The sequence below is a fragment of the Caenorhabditis briggsae genome, assembly GCF_000004555.2.
Source record: "Caenorhabditis briggsae complete genome, chrX, whole genome shotgun sequence".
Taxonomy (NCBI): Eukaryota; Metazoa; Nematoda; class Chromadorea; order Rhabditida; family Rhabditidae; genus Caenorhabditis; species Caenorhabditis briggsae.
The window spans coordinates 4,303,299-4,323,126 of NC_013491.2; the positions used below are offsets into that span (position 1 = coordinate 4,303,299).

Genomic DNA, 19,828 nt, shown 5'->3' on the forward strand with positions numbered 1-19,828 from the left:
TTGCGACAAAAAAACCGAATTTTCTCAACGGAACTGAGCACGAAATTCAACTAAAAGTTTCAATGCGTCATTTTCTTTCGACCGAGGTTCAGCTTTTTGTTGTAAATGTGTTGTAAACCTTTGCGAGAAAAAAAAAGCAAAATTGAATTTTCACTTGGGAACAATAGGACATCGTACTTTTTTTTTCTTACACAGATTTTCTTCCTCTTTTAACAATCAACTTAAATAGAATTTTATTACTATCATTATTTCTACAAGAAACATCATAGAGAGATACAGCATTTTGTATATGTCATTGTGAGAGAAATACGCCAGGAAAAACCAAGATGTGAGGAAAATGGGAGAAGAAGAACGGAGAATCAATTTACATGAACACAGATGTACGAAGCTGGAACGCTTAGACAAGAGAATAGAGGAAAAAACTAGAAAGGATGAGAGTGAAAAAATATGGAAGCGGGAAGAGAGTGAATAGATTACGTTTTTTCGCATGCACACAACATTCAAAAAAAAGATATGCGAATTTGCTCTGGATATTGCACACATGCGATATTTGGGGCGGCAGAAATGTGACATATGTTCTTTGCTGAATTGTTCACGCTCGTTGAATCTCGAAGAGTTTCACATCGGTGTCATACCAAATCGGTGGTTGTGTGTTTCTGAAAAGAGAAGGTGTTGCGAAATCTCTCTAGAATTAACAAAAACTCACCTAAGATAAATCACACCCCACATGTAGATACGGAACCAGTGGTTAGTGCCAACGTTGGTTTGGTAGCGGCGGATAACGATTGGGTGTGGAACCGGAAGAAGTCCGACGAGAGTTCCGTGTTGGAGGAATTTGAGAATTTCGCTTTCGTCGGTGAGACCTCTGAAAGAAAAAATGAACTGAATTTGGGAGGATTTCAAATCAAGACGCTCCTCAACTGCAATATTTTTCATCACACAAGGTGAATAATATGAATTATTATTTTTTTTCTAAAAGTGAAGAGCCAAGAAGAATACTAGGCATCAAAAAAAAATGCATCTGATCAGTTGTGTTATTGTATCAACAATTTCACCTAATTGCTTGATTATTGCACTCTGAGCTCGATTATTCAGATTAATGTGAAAGGTATCAAAAAATTTCCAACTCATGAATTATTGGTCATAATATCATCAATATTTTATCAGTGGACAGATTTTCAATATCTCTCACAAAAACCGTGATAATTGAGCTCAAATCGGGTAGTAGGATAAGTAGAATAACTTTTAAGACGCGAGCTGGCTTCAAGCTAAGTATTTGGTCGCTGACCGAGCTAGAATGTTCGAATTGGCTTTTTTGCTAATCTACCACTGACCGCGACTTGTTACTAGACCTACAGATGACCTGTATTCCACAGCTAATATAACGCTCATCAGTATCCACAATTTGATACTTGAATAGACTGAATCTCTTATTTTGAAGCCCAGCAGCATTTTTCTGAGCGAATTTTGCTGGCAATCTATTTCTTTTCTTCAGAATTCTGTTCATCTTTTATAGAAAAATGTAATGTCTCACACGACAGCACTGCAACATGTTTAATAGAATTTTACGAGTATTTCTGTTATTTGATTCTTAGATGTCATAGTTGCTCGAAACTTTAGTCTCGGTATTTTTTTTGAACTCACTTATCAATGCATATCTTCTCGACCTGTGGAACCAAAACTTGAAGAAGTCTCATGATCGTCTGAAGTGGCAATTTCGACTTCCACGCCTCTGCCCATTCTTGAGTTGCAATCCATTCTTCTGGAACTGTTAAAACAATCGGTACAGTTTTTTCGTACTTGTTTCCTTAACTACTCACCTTCTTGAGACTCGGGCTTTTCTTCCCAATTTCCAACGTTTCCAGTCATACTTGCTAGTGCAGGTGTGGCGGCCAGTCCAGCTGTTGTACTTGCTAAACAATGAGGAATTTGAAATATATTCCAGTGAAAAAAACTTACGTCCACTACTTGCAGGTGGTGTTGACGAAGAAGCACCGGCTGCTGGGAACTCTGGTGGATTGGCGGTCGTTGGGCTTTTTAGTTGGTCAACCATTTCATCTCGATTGGCAGCTGGAAAGAGATCCATACGTGATTTGGTTTGAAAAAAATTAGATTGTTACATTTACTCTTCCGTCCAGACAATGTTTTTGCAATAGAAGCCGAATCAACAGAGAGATTCGACAACTGGTAGAACACATTTCTCTTTCTGATGATGGTGTAGATTAGATTTGAGTTTCCTGAAAACAAAACATTTCAATCTAGGATATTCTTTTCTTCACACCACTGACCATCAAATTGGTATTGAATGACATTGTTGAACACTTCAAGCAGCGAGAAAACCAGTTGAGGATTGGTGGGAGAGGAGAAGAGGAACCACGGAGTCGAGAATGCTTCGACGAGATGAACGAGTTTGTTTGCGGCCACCATTGATAGCGATTTCATATATGGAGACACTGGAAACGAAAATCGGTGTTAAGTGTTGGTTTGAAGGGGAGTGTTTTTAGGCTCAAGTGCTTACCATTGACCATGATCGTCAAGAAACAATCAAAAAGGGACTGGAGTCGGTAGTTTCCAGTTGTGATGAGCTTGTGGAAGACCTGAAAATAGAGAAAATACGATAATCATTTATGATGTGTGAAATTATTTTATGAATTGGAAACATTCAAATTTTTTTAAACACACTTGTCGACCGGCCGGCAGATAATTTGCTTCAAAGATTGAAATCTGAGCAAGAAAACATACCAAATGACAGAGCTTCGTGAGCTATACAACTTTTTATAAGAATCAACTAGCTTCGAAACCGGCACTATGGTCCAGCCAGACACTATTTTAGTTCGCACCGGTTAAATGCTGGTCGATTCTTATTAAAATAGGCTATAGAGCTCGCCGAGCTCATTCATCAGGTATGTAGTTTTGCTCGCATTTTTATTTTTGAAGTGAGTTATCAACTGGCTCGTGCCGGTCGGGAATGGGTACATTTACAAGACTTTTTTCAAGATTTACGGATTTTTCAAATTTGAAATTAGCGTCCTTACCAAAATCAATAAATCCGCATGTGTCCCAGTAAAAGTCTGTATATTGATATTGGCTTTTGCTGTATACGGCTTGTTGAGTCGAACACCAAAATTACGTTCGCCACTGAGAAGTAGAATAATAAACACTCCCATGTGGATTAATCCGACTCGAGCTGAAATTTTTAATTTTGGTTTGAAAAACATCCATTGAGCACTAACCGGAGTCATTACGCGCGTCCGAAATGTGATAGAGGATTGGTACCAAAATATCGAGCACATCAGATGTCTTGAGCACGTAGAACATGAATTTCTGATTGAACTCACAACATTTCCAGAGGAGAACCAGCAGTTCTTGGTGGAAATTAACCTTTTTGGTGGAGTTTGGCAGGTAGGAAGACGAGGAGTGAATTGGGTTGCTCAGAAGACGAGTGATCCCCTTCAACATAAAGTCGAAATCCTCTTCTCGGTGAATTCTGCTCAAATAGTTGATGAAATAGTTGTCTTGGTAACCAGAATCATCGGTTTTCGGTTGACTCTCCTTGTCCAAGCACACAATCAACACCTGGAGAGCGATTTCTACCAGAGGCTCTCTGGAGTCATTGAAGAGCAAGTAGTTGTACGGGAGACCATATCCAACTGGATCATAAGCGCAAACAATGTTGAGTAAGGATGTGAAGATCGGAAGTACGTGTGGGTTGGTGACAGCGGTGAAGTGACAGATCCATCGCAGGCGATTCTCATCTGAAATTTCATAATTTATGGTTTGTGACTTGCTAGAGAGCTATCTACCTGACACAGGAGCATATATGACCTCTGAGAAGCAAGTCAAAAGCAGTTTGAGAATCTCTGACCGATTTTGATAGTGAAGCGCCACCATAGGTGGCTTGTTTCCAGATCCCACACCGGCTTCCCAGATATATTCGCATGAATCGATTGTAGAGAGATCATTGACCTTCTGGAAACAATTTAGGTGGTTTTTAGGTTAGATGAAATCGCTCACCAATCCATTGGAATGTGAAATTGTGAACTCAGGGCAGAACAGAAGGTCGGATAAGTTTTCAAGTAGCACCGCTGCTAGTGGTTTCGTCGAATCTCCGTGAGGTATCGGCGACCAGAAGTAGCCTCTCCACTCGGCATCTTCCAACATGTAAGGGGTTATTCTGGTAAGGAGCCGGATAGCGTTGATCACCTGGGATAATTTAAAGATATCAAACTTGAATTTTTTCGGTGCCTGGAGCGTTGAAAACGCACCTTCTTCTGATCTATATTTGCTGGGTGATGCCTGGAAAACTGGATTTTCTCAACTGCTTTGTAAACCAGTGTGGCCAAGTTTTTCGGAGATTCATCTCGAAGTTTGCGAATGTCTTCTCCAGGAATCATGGCAAAAATGTCGTTGACGGTATCCGGCCACCAGGCTTGGTCCCAGAATTGTTCATCGTCCTGGGAAATGGGTTTTTTTTTCAAATAGTAGGTTTGATGCATAATTTTCCAGATTTTTAAAATGAACATTTCGGCCCTAGTTTTCTTCTCATTCTCGAAAAAATTTGCTACTCACCTTGCCCGGCTTTGATGTCAAATCCAGAACGGCTTGCTTGAAATCCACACGACTACCTTGGGCTCCCATTTTACTTTTTTTGGTTTTTTTAAACCTGGAAAACGTTTAAAAAATGAATAAAGAAGAACCAAGAGCAACAAAAATGACGTGGGGTGGTTTCGTAGAGAAATGAATGGGCGAGTAAGGCGTGGGCAAACGAGGCGGATAGAGCGTAATACGGCCCCATACAACGCGCATTGCGCAGGAAAAAAGCTAGAGAGGGAAAGAGAGAGAAAGAAGGCAAGGACGCTCCGAATCAATAAGGGTCCCTCTCTCTCTCGGACCACATGATGAATATTCTAATGTGTGAGGAACATTGCGCAAGACAAGACGGGAGAAGAAAACAGAAAGAGAAGAGGAAGATGAACAATTTCTAATTAAATCTACTAGATGCTCGTGGTCCTAAGTGAAAACACGTTTTATCTTTTTTTTTCCATTTAGGTTTTTCCCATAATAAACATCACAAGACGAAAAAAATCAATGGAAGCGCAGTGAGCACAAAAGAAAAGGTGTTAGTCACTCTACCTGGTCAAAGGCGAGCGGCGGCCACCGGAGAAAGTTAGGCCACCGACGCGCGGCCATGAAATGTTTGCTGGTGTTGCAATAGTTGTGTCATATCTAGAAAAACGATGATTCAACCCGGAAATAAGCGTTATTTTTGAATGAAGAAGTGAAGGAAATGAATCAGATGAGGAAAAATGTAAATATACAAGTTTGAATGTGTTCACAGATCGAAAAGATCTCAATCGGAAAGTCTGGTTTTGTTCCGGCTTGTTTTCAAATGTTTTTTCATAACAATGGAATAGAAAACTGAGGTATTTATTAATGCGAAAAAAAACACGTGATTTTCTGAGTATTATTAGTTTTTGAAAAATAAATATTTAATGAAATCAATTCGGAAGGAATCGCATGCGAGCGATTTCTGTTTTCTGCTCCTCGGTGTAAACATCAACGTCTGGAATTTTATTTTTCAGCCATATATTCTTTTCTTTCTGGCTAACCTGGTCTATAGAAACGCTCATCGTACGGCCATCCGTTTCTGATTTGATAAGACAACAACTTTTGGGCCAGCGCGTGTCGGTTCTAAAGGAAAGTTGAAGCTATGGAAGGAGAAGAAAAGAATTTCTGTCTACCGGATTGTTCTGTTGATTCCTCTCGAGATTCAGGCTAGCCGGTTTGAAGTCTGCGCTGCTTGCTGGGAAGTTTTGTACGCCGTTTAGTCGGTTGCGTCGGGCAACAGCCTAAAAGTAAGCTCATTTTTCTTCTGAAACTCTGGGAAACTTGAGGAGTTGCAGAGGCGCTGAGCGACACAGGCACCACAGGTGGCTGTCGACCCCCCAAAATACATATTCTCTCTTTTCAAAAATCCCGAAATGTCACTGTCCTCGTTAAAAGACAAAAATCAAGATCACTCAAAAAGCAAAATTGACAAAATGAGCTCACCGATGGCACTGGTCTAGTTCTTGGAGCCGCTGTCGTTGTTGTGGTTGGCGGAGTTGGGAAAGTGAATGATTGTCTTGGGACCCATGTTCTGGTTACTGTCGCACTCCCTCCAACTTCGGCGGATTTCAAGTGGACAGCTGTAGCTGGTCCTTTCCTGAAATTAACGATTAAATATGGTGAGTAGATTATTACCGCAGACAGGCGGTGAGAATTTTCCCGTGAACTTGTCAACTTTTCAGAACAGGAACACCGATGTTCAATGCTCCTAAAACAAGGTTTTTGTAGTCTTCTGACCTCAATTTTCGATATTATCAAAGCCAAAATAGACGGGCTTCTTTCTCGCTGCTAATTCGGGATAATTGTGATAATATTGGGGAATTTGGGCCCATTGGAGACTTCGCTAGGGTCCGCTAACGAGGAACGACCGCAGAATTTGGTGGTTGTTAATAACAAAGATAAAGATTTTCCGCCTCTCTCAAATTAAAAGTTTCGATATACCTTCTGACTCCAACACTGTTAATTGCAATTTGTGGTAGTTCTTGAGACACTTGGGTTGTTGTTGTTGGAGCTACAGTAGTTTTGGTAGTAGTTGTTGTAGTGGTCGTTGGCTTAAGGTACTGGCCATCGTGCATTTTTCCTGGCAACGCTTTTTTCATAGACATGTTGATGCTTTGAAGTCCGTGTTTTGGCTTAGCTGTGGTAGTGGGGTCATCAAGAATATCAGAAGCGTATAAGTACTTCTGACAGCAAATCGATCGTTTGTACTCTCCGAAGCAATATGTGTCGGTCTGAAAGTCCCAAGTAAGAGAAATAACAGGAAATGTATAGTACCCCTGGACATGGATTTCTCGAATTGCAAATCACTCTCGATCCATTACTGTTAAGCATACCAATGGAGTCGGATGGACACTCGAGCTCTTCTTCTGGCAGAGGAGTGGTGGTTTTCACACGATACTTTTGCTTTGGATGTTTGGTGGTGGTTGTTGGCGCTGGATGGCCCATTCTTTGGAATGATGGATCTTCACAGCAGATGTATCCAAGGCCCACATCGGCACAATACATGTTTTCCTAGAAAATAAAAAAATCAAAGCATTATCCTATCAATTTCGAGCGCACCCCTGGACAGCTTCTGGCTATCTGGCTACACTTCAATGGTAATCCATGTGGATCCAGTACAGTCAGTTTTGGGTATGGACAACTTGGTTGATTATCGATTGATGGCTCATTGGAAGGACAACACATGTAGTTGAGACCGGTGAAGAAACAGTTGTGATTCGGACCACACATCAGATTTTCTGACATTCCTGAAAAAGGCATATTCTCATAAATTGTTTGAATGTCAGCGGGGGTTACCTGGTAGACATTGTTTTGGCTTTAACGACGAATCTAATTCGGGAAGTTGGCCATTGGGACAGGTTGGGGCTTGTGCTGTAATTTCAAATTACTATACATGAAAGACTATCTTATGTACATGTCAATAAGTTACAGCCCCATTTTTCAGCTGATTTTCTATCATTTTGACTGTTTTCTGAATTCTGGAGCTCGGCCGTCAAGTTTGCAAAAACAGGCATAAATTGACCATGTATTTTTTTGTATTCACTGAATTTCTAGAAAATTTCTAGTTTTCCAGCTTTGTGCCAATTTCTCAAAGACACTCCTTCTCGACTCATTTTTGTACTGGAAATGTGTATTTCAGAAATCGGAAAATATCTAAAAACCTAGGAATTCTCAATAAATTCCTTCAATGCAAAGTTTCAAATCTAATTATGTTTCACACCATCCAAAGTTTTCAAAGTTACTGGACAATTGGCAAACGAGCTCCAGACTTCTGGAAATGATGAAAATAAACTAAAAAACAAATTTTCCTATATCTTATTGACCGGTACTGTAACTATGACCAACCTGATACAAAGTAGACTGATGAAATTAGAAAGTAAGAAACGAAAGTGGGTAACAAGGAGACCATCAAAAATGCAGTTAGGATGGGGCTAAAGTGATAATATGGGTCGGGAGGGGAAGACGAAAATGAGATGAAGAAGGATCGGTTGAGGACGACGTGTGTAGTCGATTAACCTCTTTAACGGATGCGCCTCTCTTTCGGGATGAAACGAATGGGAAGAGAAAAGAAGATAAGTTGGATTTATCACAAGTCTGCGATCTCTTCGTTGTTGTGTCTATCATCCTATCATAATCGAAAGTTTTTTTTTGTGAAAACGAAGTTTCGACAGGAATGTTCCTTTCAAAAAAACCTTGATGAAAAAAATCGAAATTCGCAACTGATTCGAGATCCGAACAAAGAGAAGAAACAAGGAGAAGATGAAAAACGAGTTGTTAGCCGTACGGGACATAGGGTGTGGCACCAAGCTTAGAGAAAAAATTTGAAACGGTGGGTTTGAACCATCAGTCATCAATGGACCTGTAATAGAAGGGCACTGTCAACTTCAAACTGATTTATCTCATCTCCTAAGCGAAATTTCGAGAATATTTCAAAAAATAAAATTTTTGTGAAATTACGAAAAACATATTGTCCGTTGACTCCTTTTCAATACCTTCCACAGAAACCGAGATACAGTACCGGTCAACAAAATATACGAAAACGCTTATTTCAATTGATTTTCGGCGTTTTCAGGAGTCTGGAGCTTGGCTGTCGATAGGCGTAAATCAGGTTGAAAGTTTTCCATTTACAGACTTTTCGAAAATTTCCAGCTTTTCATCTCTGTGCCGATTCCTGAAGAACATCTCTTTTCGGCCCGTTTTTCACTGAAAACATTAGCTGTCCGTTAGAAATCAGCATATAACGGGCCAACTAGGAATTTTCAAGTAATCCTGTGAGTGCAAAGTTTTCAATCTAGGTCTGTTTTATTCCTTCTAAAATTTTCAACGTAATCAGAAGCTTATCAGCCGAGCCAGACTAATGACAATGGGCAAAAAACCAATTGAAAAACATGTTTTATATCTTATTCACATTTCTGCATATGAAAATTTCTAAAATTTGACTTTTATTCCAGTTTCCGATGACCAGGTCATCTTTATTTTCGCCCACTTCTCAAGTTTCTATCTGTTCTCCGTATGAGTCACATGAGGCCACATGCAAATAGGTACACAAGGCGGCCAGCAGCATAACCTGCATATCGATCTATTTGTTGTTTGCTCAAGCAGTCGACTGATGGTGCTGGTGGTTTCTCAATGCTGATTCTTATAATATGTACATTTTTGGCTGTATTTGTGCCTGCAAACCCTCAGCGAAGTTTTTTGGATCAGCAGGATGATGAGGAAGAGCAGCCCAGAAGCTATGCTTTTCAGAGAACCAGGTTTGCAAGATTTTGAGGTTGTTTGCTTTAAGATAGTTTCAGAAGTTTGAATGGTGGATATGCAACAGATGGGGATTCAAAAATTAACGACGAAGTTTACCGAATTTTCATGCTCACCATTCTCGACGGTTTCAACATTTTCAAAATCAAAGCGTACAACGACCGCTCGTTTATCTACCTCACACGTCGCGACTATTGGCTTGGCGACCGTTATTATTATATGGTTTGTTGATACTGACCTTGAAAGTCATGATTTTCTTGTGTTACAGGACAATTATTATTACCTCCCAACACGAGATTCGTGCGCGTATCGTATGAACGAGACCGAACGACAACATCTTTTCTACGAGGAGGACAACATGCCGATATTCGATATCATTTATCAGTAGGTTTTCCTTTTGGAGAGGTGGGAAGAACAATAATATTGCAAAAGATCATAAGGGGATGATATAATTGATAAGAAAAGAGGTTTGCCAAGTTTTTATGGACATCAGGTTCAAATCAAGGAGGAAATATGTTCTTTTTAGAGTTTTGATAATGGGGAATCTTTTGGTGATAGCCCAGAAAACCGTTTTCCAAAAATTACATATTTTTTTTTGAATTATCAAAGTTTTCAGTAGATCGAACCGATTTTCCAAGGAAAAGTTTCATGAATACGGTCACAGAATAATTTGAAAAACAGGAAATGTTAAAAATGTATTTCGAATCGGACTCAAAATCCATTTGACTGTAAATGAAACGTATCGAACTTTCAAAAGAGTACAGTACCTGAAAATAGTACGGTACCAAAAAAAGAGAGATACTAAAAAAAGTACAAAACCAAAAATTACTGTAATAAAAGTACAGTACTAGAAAAATGCCAACAATGTCAAAACAAGCACGGAATGAAGGGTTGCCCCTCTAAACCCACTATGCTCACTATGGGGAATTTGCACAAAACTATTGTCAATAACAAAAAAAGGTGCTAATTTTGTTTAGTGTGATCTAAAAATTTCTGAAAAATCGAAAAATTTTGGACCACTTTTTTAGAGATTTGAAGTTGACTATCTTCTACTCATTTAGTCAAAATACGATTTATTTTAGTATTTGATGTTCACAGCGTACTATTCGTTTTTATCCCTTCCAATCGATTCTCAAAAGTTGTACATTTCATCAGAATTCTGAAATTTAAAAAATTCTGAAATATGCACAGCGAAAATTTTAATTAGAATCTCGAAAGTATTTTAAATCCCAATTTTTGATGTTTTTCCAGATGCCAGCGATATCAGGAGTACTGCTGCGGTTTGAATTGCTGCAAAATTGACCAAATTGGACGTCACGACTATCCTCGCAAGCCGCCTAAATACCCTTGGGAAGACCCGTGGCACCATAATTCTGCATCCTGTTCTTCACAATTGCCCTTTGCCATAATTATAATTTCTGTCTTCAACTTTTTCACATAATTATTCTTTATAAATATTTTGTGTGAATATTATGTGTTTCTTAAAAAGAAGAGTGGAAGCTTGTGGTGCTGCCTTTCTTTCAAGAGGCAATAATCAAAACAATCGACGGAAAGGCTTGATGGACACTTTTGGTGGGGTCCTATTTTTTTTTGCTCACAATGGTTTAGCAAAAACAGAGGTCTTGCATTTTTCAAAAACATGTCTCAGGGTTAACAACATCACGTGACATTCATTCGACTTTAAAGTTTGCCGGAACTTTTAAGTTTCCCAGATTAACAAATTTCCTTCAATTTTCTTCCTTCCTTTCAAGTCCTCTCTAGAACACACATGAATTTTTATTTCCAAATGGGCCATCGCGCTCAAAACGTGAATAATTACTTCTTGCCAAAAAGTTTTTCGCTTTTTCGCGCCGCACACATCCCTCTCCATACTCTTCTGAATTCTCGACAGCTCACCATCTGGCTCAAACAAAACAATTAGGACATACACAAGTGTATTATTTGAGCATTGTTGTTTTTTTCGCTTTTTGTGTCTTGTTCTCTTCGTTTTATTGAGAACGGCTTCCTAGTAAAAAGAGTGTTTGAGGAAAAGTACTTCAAAAGGTTTTTCAAATCTTTTAAGCAAAACGTTGAATTCAGATGCCTTCTCTGGTTGATGAAATCTGGTTAAAAACAGCCTAGAACTCATTTAGCCAAGCTTGAAGCTGCAAATCGCGCCATCACAGCTCAGCTGATAGTGGTGCGGCACCTCCAACGTTAGGCCCACAAGATCAGCTCTTCAAGGGGATTATATAAACAGAGTTTCGAGATATTTCTTCTCCACGACCTTCCTTAAATCAAACATTTTCTATGCGGAGCTTCTGAATTTCTGAATTTTTGAATTTCTGAATTTCTGAATTTCTGAATTTCTGAATTTCTGAATTTCTGAATCTCTGAATTTCTGAATTTCTGAATTTCTGAATTTCTGAATTTCTGAATTTCTGAATTTCTGAATTTCTGATTTTTCGAATTTTTGATTTTTTGAAATTCCGAATATTCAAAATTTCTGACTTTCTGAATTTCAAACTGAATAATTTTTCGAACAATTTTTACCTGCTTAGGAGAAAGTTTCGAAATTCCCCAATTTAAAAAAAATTATTTTTCAAATCCCAGTGTCCAAGAAAATCAAGATATCAAAAACCAAGGCACATGTCTTAAAAAAACAAATCTAGAATTCAGTAGTGAAGCATTCCGATACTCAACTATTCTAAAAGCTCTTTTTTTTAGTAAGTGTATGTCTCAAAGTGAGAAAATTTTTGTTTTCTTCCAGTTGTCGGCTTTAAAAACGAAGACAACAGAGCGAAGACGCTAAAATTACACACCCAGTCAATCTAATTTTGTTCGCAACAGTGCACAAAATCCTTGTTTTCCTTTTTCTTGAAAAATTTTCCTTCTTATTGATTCTTCTTAGAGCCAAAAAAAAGACTTTCGTTCTATTGCGTCAGATATGAAATTTGAATAAGAACATCTCAGTTTTCAAAGTGTGCAAAAATTCTTATTATAGTTTTCTCATCTAGCGTTTTTCGCTGACTAAAGCCACATTTTTTGCTCTTCCAAACCACTTATCTTTTTTCTCCGCCTATCTTCTTCTTTTTGCTACGTTTTTCCTCTTAAAACAATGTACAAAATAATGGAACTTGCCCTCCAAATAATTGATGACATTTCTCAAAAACCTGAATGGACCTCATAAAATGGTTTTCTTCACGCCTATGACACGCCGGCGTGTGCTCTTTCTTCTCTTTTTTCTCTCCACACACCAATTTTTGCACATCAGGACGCAAAGAAATCGCTAACTGGACTAAATTGGTTAGCTGATGAAAGACGAATAGTGGATCAGAAATATGTGTCCAGCGAGCTTCTGGCGCAAAGTTCGACCCAACCCGTTGGTGTTCATTTTTTGTGTTAGCTCGTGTTGCTTCACATTTGGATTGTGTATAGCTATTTATGATATCAATAATTTTGGAAGCGGGTTGTACTTGGTAGGTGTTCAAATTTCAAAAAAAATGACGTTTATGAAGTTTAGGGATCTTAAGAAATTTCAAAAGACCTCAATTTTCTCAGGGGTTTTTGAGACCTTTGAGCTGGAATCGAGGCAATTATTTTATTAATTTTTTAGGCACTGGTCTCAATTGTAACCGTGGTTGTGGTATTGGCGTTTTGTCTTGTTGGAACAGAGGATCAGGTAATTTTAAGTTGTTGTATTTCAAAGCACTTTTAATTTTAAATGGGAGTGGAAAATATATCGAGTTTTGAATTTTCGAATTTTTTTCAATTGCCCTCCAAGTTTCAATTCGCAAATGATTTTCAAATTTTCCACTCCTTAATTTTATACGTTGTAGCAATTATGATTTTTTTTTATTCGTTTACAATACAAGTCAGTAAAATATTTTTTTTAAACATATTTTCCAGTTGACATTTGGTCATTTTGAACACTATCAGACGTCTGAAGCTCGGCTGTGAAGATTTCTATCACTTCGAAAACTTTGAATGGTGTCAAACGTATCTAGATAAAAAATATTGCACTTTCAGAATTTTCGGAAAGTTCTTAGTTTTTTTTAGCTATTTGCCATATTTTGAAGGGCATCCTTTTTTGTTGAAGCTATATTGGATGTTGGGGGACTGATATTGGATGTTGGGAAACTGATATTGGATGTTGGGGTGCTGATATTATATCGTGGATTGGGAGCCCTGGAGGGGTGGCTATAGTTGGAGAATCCCACGTTCTCCAAGAGCGACCCCCACTTTATTTTATACTATTTTGTACTGAGAACGTGAAAAATGGGTATCTTTCAGAAATCGGCAATTACCTGAAAAACTGGGAACTTTCAAAAATTCTGTGAATATTTTCAATATTGGTCTGTTTTACACTCTTTGAAATTTTCAAAAAAATGGAAACTTCCCATATATGCTTTAGACTACTGAAAATGGTCAAAATGACTGAAATTCAACAGGAAAACAAGTTTTTGTATATATATTTGCCGGGTACTGTATGATAGTGAAATTCCACATTTTTTTTGAATTAAAAACGTTTTTTAAAAAATTCACTTCTTTCAAAATTTCAAATTTAACAAGTGATTCCACATTTCCTACGTTGTAGCATCTATGATTTTTTTTCGATTCGTACAAGTATTCATTTTGATTTCAGATGTGTCATTTTCCTTGATTTTTTGAAAGCACTATTTCGTCGTATTGCTTGAGCAGCGTCCTAGCTTATGTGTGACCATATTTTTTTCTGTTGTGAGATCATTTATTTATTTTCGATTTTTGATTTGTAGTCATGCAATCATTAAAAAAAGCGCCATAGTTTTTGAGACTGAGCCCACTGTAGCGAAAAAAGTCTGGTCAACGACGCGCCAAACAATGCGACGATTTAAAAAGGAACCCTCGTCCCGGATGCCGGCTGGAATCGAGATTCGAATCGTGAACATTGACTTGGAAGCCGAAGGAGCCAGAAGTAGTTCTTCGTCGGATGATCATCCTGCTAATGATTCATCAGTTTGAATTTTTCATTTTGTTGTGAGTTATTTCTGATCTTTTGAATATAAAATCGAATCTCACTTCCTTTCAGATGACGCTATGTATATCTCTCTATCTATCTATATAGAAATCTTTCGAATAGAAGATAAGTCCATTTTTTCAAACCTTCGAATGTACATACACACTTTATCCATTCATTTTTTATTGGCAACGATCATGTTGCTTTGTCCGGCTTAATGATACGCGGTGGTGTATAACACAAATACATACAATAAAGATTATTGGATTCAAAAATGTTTCATAGCTTCTGGTTTTTTATTCGCGTCTCTCTCATCACGTAGTAGAGCCATGTTATCCAAAAAAAAACGGGTTTTTGGAACAGTCAAATGAGCTACATAATCCACTTCTTGCGGGCTAAACCGGTATAGGGCTTGACAATTGGAAAAGGCTATATGTTTTCGTGTTGTTATCCGATTTGGCAAATAAATAGATATTCATGATCAATCATAACTTTTTCCATGGTTGCGAAAGATTGAGGAATAGAAGAAAGTTTAGAATGAAGAAATGGGAATATGGAAAAAAAATAGTAGCAATTTAAAATGGAAGCCGATTTAAAAAATTGAATTAAAAAAAATGTTCCAAGACAAAAAAACATCAAAAAATTCGTTTTTCTCTAAAGGGAAAATACGAGAAGCTTCACTCGAGAAAATACCATAAAACCTGTAATAGAAGGGCACTTAATTTTAAACTTCGAGTCAATTTATCTCGGTTCTTGTCAAAGATATCAAAAAGTTCAACACAAAATGATTATCATAATATCAGAAATAGTTTGTTAATTGACACTATGTTGATATCTTACATATGAATTGAGATTAATAAGCTCAAACTTGGCAATGTGAAAGCTTTTCTATTATATGTTATACGGTATTTCTCCTAAGAGAAAATTATAATCAAAAAATCTTAGCACTGTTTACGTTAACTCAATTTATCATGGTTCTTAGGAAAAATTACAAAAAACTATCAACTGATAAATTGTTCATCATAATTTTTGAAACATTTTTTCAGTTTATCAATTTTAATATCTTTGACATTAATCCAGATAAATTGGCTTCCACTTGACGGTTTTTTGCAAAGTCAAAACCTGAAATTTATTCACAGGAAATGCTATTTTTGCAAATTTGCCGATTTCCAACTAATGCCCATGACTCATACGGAAAAATTCGAAAAACCTCTCAAAAAACTTTCTAATCCCGTTGGTGTTCGTTGCCACGGCATTATACCAGTTTTTTTTTTCTTGCACCTATTACTCATCATCATTTTCCCTTTCCCCCTCAGATACCAAAAAAAGACATGAAAAATGTAGAGCAACTAAAGCCTCCCCCTCGCGCGCGGCCATGTAAAGCGAAAACGAGTAACATCAGGTAGAGAGGATTACTGTGCTTGCGCCTCCCTCTTATGACATTATACTAGCTAGTCGCCTCCGAACTTCATATATTTCATTTATTCCCGTCCTGTCTGTATATCGATACAATTTTGATTGCTGAGAACAGAAAAACGTTTCCCTCCCCCTACTTCACCATGATACTACTATTACGACTGACGCTTGTTGGGTCGCTTATACACTTTTGTGAGTTTGCTTAATTTTTTCAAATTGGCATTCTCTAATTATAGCTCATTCTTGCCTACCAAACCCCTTCTTTGGATATAGTCCAGGTTACGGTGGATATTATGCACCACCAGTAGCTTACAATAGTTTTGGAGGGTTTCCAAGAGTGGGACCGTTCAGAGCAGAACCGCAACGTGGACCAGCCGCGGCTGGTGGTGCTGCTGCCGTGGCACAGAATCCTGTACAACCGAGATTCGCTCTGCAACAAGACGAGGTATTCTTTCATTTTAGAAAGTGGAAATCGTGAATTTAAATATTTGAGATCCGATCTGTGTCTTCCTTGAACTGCGCATCCTTTGCCGACAAATGTCGATGGTCGAATACCCAAGAGGAAGAACTTGATTGGACGACGCTAGCAGAATCACCCCAAGCTGCTCCATTCCTACCAACTTTGGATGTCCAGAATCTTCCAAGTACGTTTTAAAATTTTTTTTCATAATAACGAAAATGGCCATTTTTAGCAACTTTAGAAACTTTTTGATTTTTCTAAAAATAGTTTTCGGTTCCCATCTTGATTTTTAGCCCAATCCGCTGGATCGCTATCTTCCCCTGCTAGAAATGGCTGGGAAAGTGGACAACTGATTTCCGACGCGTTGCCTTGCATGACGACAGGGCTCAAAGTGACAGCTACAGCTTGGAGGAGTAAAGTCGGACCTACTAGTGAGCAGCCGAAACTTCAGGTATGATAATAACAGTTTAGGAGTTTAGGAGGTGTGATTTCCCAAAAAAAATACTATCACTTTTCAAGATTTGTGTGAGAAATTCCAACGAGGAGAAGTTCCCACTCATTAATTGCAACGAATTTGAAATTAGGAATGGTGTCCCAATGTCAGCAGATATTCCAACTCCGAATGATCCGAATCTTCCCACGCAGGTTTTTTTTATAAATCCAACAATTTTTTAAATAGGTGTTAAGATTGTGTTCTCGGGAAACAACTTCATCGCCAAGGAAGGTGGTGCACTTTTCCTTCAAGACATTGTAATTGAGGGATCCCTGAAATGCAATGGCGAGACTTTGGATAGTCATCCGGTGTTGATATCCAATCCTCCATCAAGAGCAAATGATAATGATAAGAGAAGTTTTGCAGAATCAGTGGGATCATTAAAGGTAAAGTCTTCCTAGATAAAATAGCGTTCATGAAAATATGCAAAACGCATTTTCTATTGGTTTTTGGTATTTTCGAGTCTAGTGTTCGGCTGTCAAGTGTTCTATAACTTTGAAAATTATTTAAAAACTTTCATTTTTATGAAATTCCTAGTTTTCAACTATTTGTCGATTTGCGCAAAACACCCATTTTTGACCCGTTTCTGTTCTAAAAATGTGAAAAACAGGTCTCCTTCAGAAATCGACAATTCGCTGAAAAATTAGGAATTTTCGAAAAATTCTGTGAATGCAATGTTTTCCATCTAGGTCTAATTTACACCCTCCCCCGAAAAAATTTCAAAATGATAAAAAAACAAAACAGCCGAGCTCCAGGCTTTTGAAAATTGTCAAAATGACGACACTATATGTATATCATTGGCCAGGGAATCGAAGGAATCCCCGGACTAGAAGCTATTGATGCTGCGGCGTTCCCTGCAAACCTTGATGAGCAAAGAATTGCGATTGCCAGTCTACAAAGATCACTTCAAGGCAACAGTGTAGTTGAACCGAAAGAAATCCAATCCGTGATAACACCAGTTCACCAGCCGGCCGCACAAAATACACAAAATGCTCCAGCTCCACAGAGTGCTCCTCCACAGAATCCCTCATCAGCTGAATCGTTATCATCTGTACCATCACTTTTCGAAAGTTGCCTAGCGTTGTCTTGTAATCCATCTGACTTGAGTTGCAAATTCTGGAGATCATCCGGCAATAATCGGTGGGAAATTGGGACATCGGGTCGCGTGGCAAATCCGCTTACCGGAATCAATCTGCCACCAGGAACAGGTATCATAGTCGACGTTGAAGCTATTCTTAATGCTAATTTCAGCCCAAAAATTCCTGGTCGCCCCATTCTTTGACTCCCATATTAGCAGCTACACCTTGGTGTCTGAATCTTTGAATATTCCACTTCTAGAAGAAGTATACTTCTGTTTCTATGAGTACTATGCGACGGAAGGGCTTTCAATTGCGGTCTGCACTGACAAAATGGATTGTTTCTATAAGAAGAGTGGTCTGACAATGGGTGACGGTTTGAGGGAAAATAAGAAATGGAATATTCGCTGCTCTAAACTTCCGCCAGGAACCTATGAGGTATTATTGCTTCATACATAGGAATTTTTGTTCATGTGATTTTTTTCCAGCTTAGAGTCATTGCTGAAAACGCTGGAGACAATAAAGGAGAGGTCGGCTTTTTACCGATTCGTCTTGCCAGAGATGCCAAGGGACAGCAGTTGATTTGCTGAAAAAGAACTCCTGGAAAAAAGAAAACTTCCAAAATTAATTTATGAATGAATGTATAAACAGTATATCCCATAAATATTCACCCCATATTGTCTTTCTCTCCAAGAACAAAGCTCATTGTTATTTTTGTCTCTTCCTCAAACAATAAATTTTTATGACCATGATGACATGTGGTGGCGGTTCTCAAAACAGATGTGAAAAGCAGATGACCTTTGACAGATGGAACGCGATTGGAAAAGAAGCCAACTGTCTCTTCTTCCTTGTGGAATTGATTTTTATCGGTGGTTCTCGCTTTAGTCTTTGTGGTGAGAAGTAAAATGAGAATAGTTATTTTCTTTTCTATATTTGTATCTGTAACTACGGCAAATGATGTTTCCCTGCCTATGGTTATCACCACTTGGGGTAGTGATGGATTTGCGAAAGCGACTAAAACTGGTGAGCTACAGTAGTCCAAATTTCCAATAAATACGAAATTCTAGCCGTCGATGCTACTCTAGCTGGCGGTCGTATGTTCGGCTTGGTAGAGGGATTGTCAACCTGCGAAGCTCTCCAATGCGACACGACCGTTGGATTCGGAGGATCACCCGATGAGAATGGTGAAACCTGTTTGGATTCGTTGGTTTTCGACGCGTGAGTTTTTGACAAGTTTAAAAGTTTTTTGTCGTTCAAAACAGTTTTATATTTCAGAGAGGGAATGAGAGTGGGAGCTGTGGCCAATCTTCATAGAATCCGAGACGCAGCACGCGTGGCTTGGGGTGTGATGAATTATACAAAACATACATTGTTGGTTGGAGAGTCGGCTACTCAATTTGCTAAGAAAATCGGATTTGTTGAAACTGAATTGACGACTAATGAGACAAAGTCGTGGATTGAGACTTGGAAGAATCAGAAGTGTCAACCGAACTTTTGGAAGGTAATGAATTTTCATACAGAAGTACAGGTTTTTTCAGAAAAACCCGAAAATAGAAAAATGAATTGTTTTTTGAAAACATATTCTTCTGTTTTCCGAAACTCACAGTTGCCTAACAAGCTATAAGAGCTATAAGTTTCAGTACCGGTCAATAAGATTTTAGTTAGATATACAAAAACTAAAATTTCAGTTTGTTTCTGGTGATTTATTCAGCTATATTTATATTATATTCTATATTCTATATTCTATATTCAGAAGTCTAGAGCTCGGCTGTCAAGTCTCCATTCAGTTTAGCATATGTCAGGGATAGCCTATCTATATATATCTAAAATTTTTAGAATCCGAGCGCCAGTTTCAGCCGAGTTATATCGGTTTCAGTATCAAAAATCGCCTTTTCAGTGCAAAACAACAATTTTCAAAGACGCTTTTCTCAAGTCCTATGGTATTTCAGAGCATGAAATGTGTTGTGCTATACTCAAAGTTTCATGAGTTTTGATGTTTCAAACGTTTTCTCAAGAACAAACAATTTTTTATTTCTGAATTTTTT

General features: G+C 38.2%; 6 protein-coding genes across 6 annotated transcripts in view; 4 read left to right on the forward strand and 2 right to left on the reverse strand.

Annotated features, from left to right (window-relative positions):
- Positions 1–592: 592 nt before the first annotated feature.
- On the reverse strand, positions 593–4,638 carry Cbr-hid-1 (the record flags this gene model as incomplete). The annotated part of the gene is made up of 14 exons (XM_002643817.1): positions 593–656; positions 707–865; positions 1,645–1,762; positions 1,821–1,913; positions 1,960–2,070; positions 2,121–2,237; positions 2,289–2,453; positions 2,519–2,597; positions 3,036–3,187; positions 3,234–3,755; positions 3,804–3,969; positions 4,015–4,203; positions 4,266–4,454; positions 4,570–4,638. 14 exons carry the CDS (start codon positions 4,636–4,638, stop codon positions 593–595), a joined length of 2,193 nt encoding a protein of 730 aa, XP_002643863.1.
- An 860-nt stretch (positions 4,639–5,498) lies between these two features.
- Positions 5,499–8,017, reverse strand: CBG02099 (the record flags this gene model as incomplete). Its single annotated transcript, XM_002643818.2, has 9 exons — positions 5,499–5,563; positions 5,610–5,691; positions 5,742–5,849; positions 6,052–6,205; positions 6,550–6,839; positions 6,883–7,119; positions 7,168–7,355; positions 7,405–7,479; positions 7,954–8,017. The coding sequence occupies 9 exons, from the start codon at positions 8,015–8,017 to the stop codon at positions 5,499–5,501; spliced, it is 1,263 nt and encodes a 420-aa protein (XP_002643864.2).
- A 1,220-nt stretch (positions 8,018–9,237) lies between these two features.
- CBG02100 lies at positions 9,238–10,804 on the forward strand (the record flags this gene model as incomplete). Its single annotated transcript, XM_002643819.2, has 4 exons — positions 9,238–9,362; positions 9,405–9,585; positions 9,632–9,747; positions 10,615–10,804. The coding sequence occupies 4 exons, from the start codon at positions 9,238–9,240 to the stop codon at positions 10,802–10,804; spliced, it is 612 nt and encodes a 203-aa protein (XP_002643865.2).
- A 1,879-nt stretch (positions 10,805–12,683) lies between these two features.
- CBG02102 lies at positions 12,684–14,343 on the forward strand (the record flags this gene model as incomplete). Its single annotated transcript, XM_002643820.2, has 3 exons — positions 12,684–12,821; positions 12,959–13,024; positions 14,155–14,343. The coding sequence occupies 3 exons, from the start codon at positions 12,684–12,686 to the stop codon at positions 14,341–14,343; spliced, it is 393 nt and encodes a 130-aa protein (XP_002643866.2).
- Positions 14,344–15,897: 1,554 nt separating this feature from the next.
- Positions 15,898–18,373, forward strand: CBG02103 (the record flags this gene model as incomplete). Its single annotated transcript, XM_045239068.1, has 9 exons — positions 15,898–15,946; positions 15,991–16,199; positions 16,248–16,398; positions 16,508–16,665; positions 16,734–16,859; positions 16,902–17,093; positions 17,513–17,915; positions 17,959–18,221; positions 18,272–18,373. The coding sequence occupies 9 exons, from the start codon at positions 15,898–15,900 to the stop codon at positions 18,371–18,373; spliced, it is 1,653 nt and encodes a 550-aa protein (XP_045092029.1).
- A 318-nt stretch (positions 18,374–18,691) lies between these two features.
- Positions 18,692–19,828, forward strand: part of CBG02104 — a gene marked incomplete at both ends in the record, with an annotated part of 3,360 nt that continues 2,223 nt past the window's right edge. Inside the window, 3 exons of the mRNA XM_002643822.1 lie at positions 18,692–18,806; positions 18,851–19,001; positions 19,059–19,284. Coding sequence (XP_002643868.1) covers positions 18,692–18,806; positions 18,851–19,001; positions 19,059–19,284 — 492 coding nt within the window. The remainder of the gene's footprint in view (positions 18,807–18,850; positions 19,002–19,058; positions 19,285–19,828) is intronic.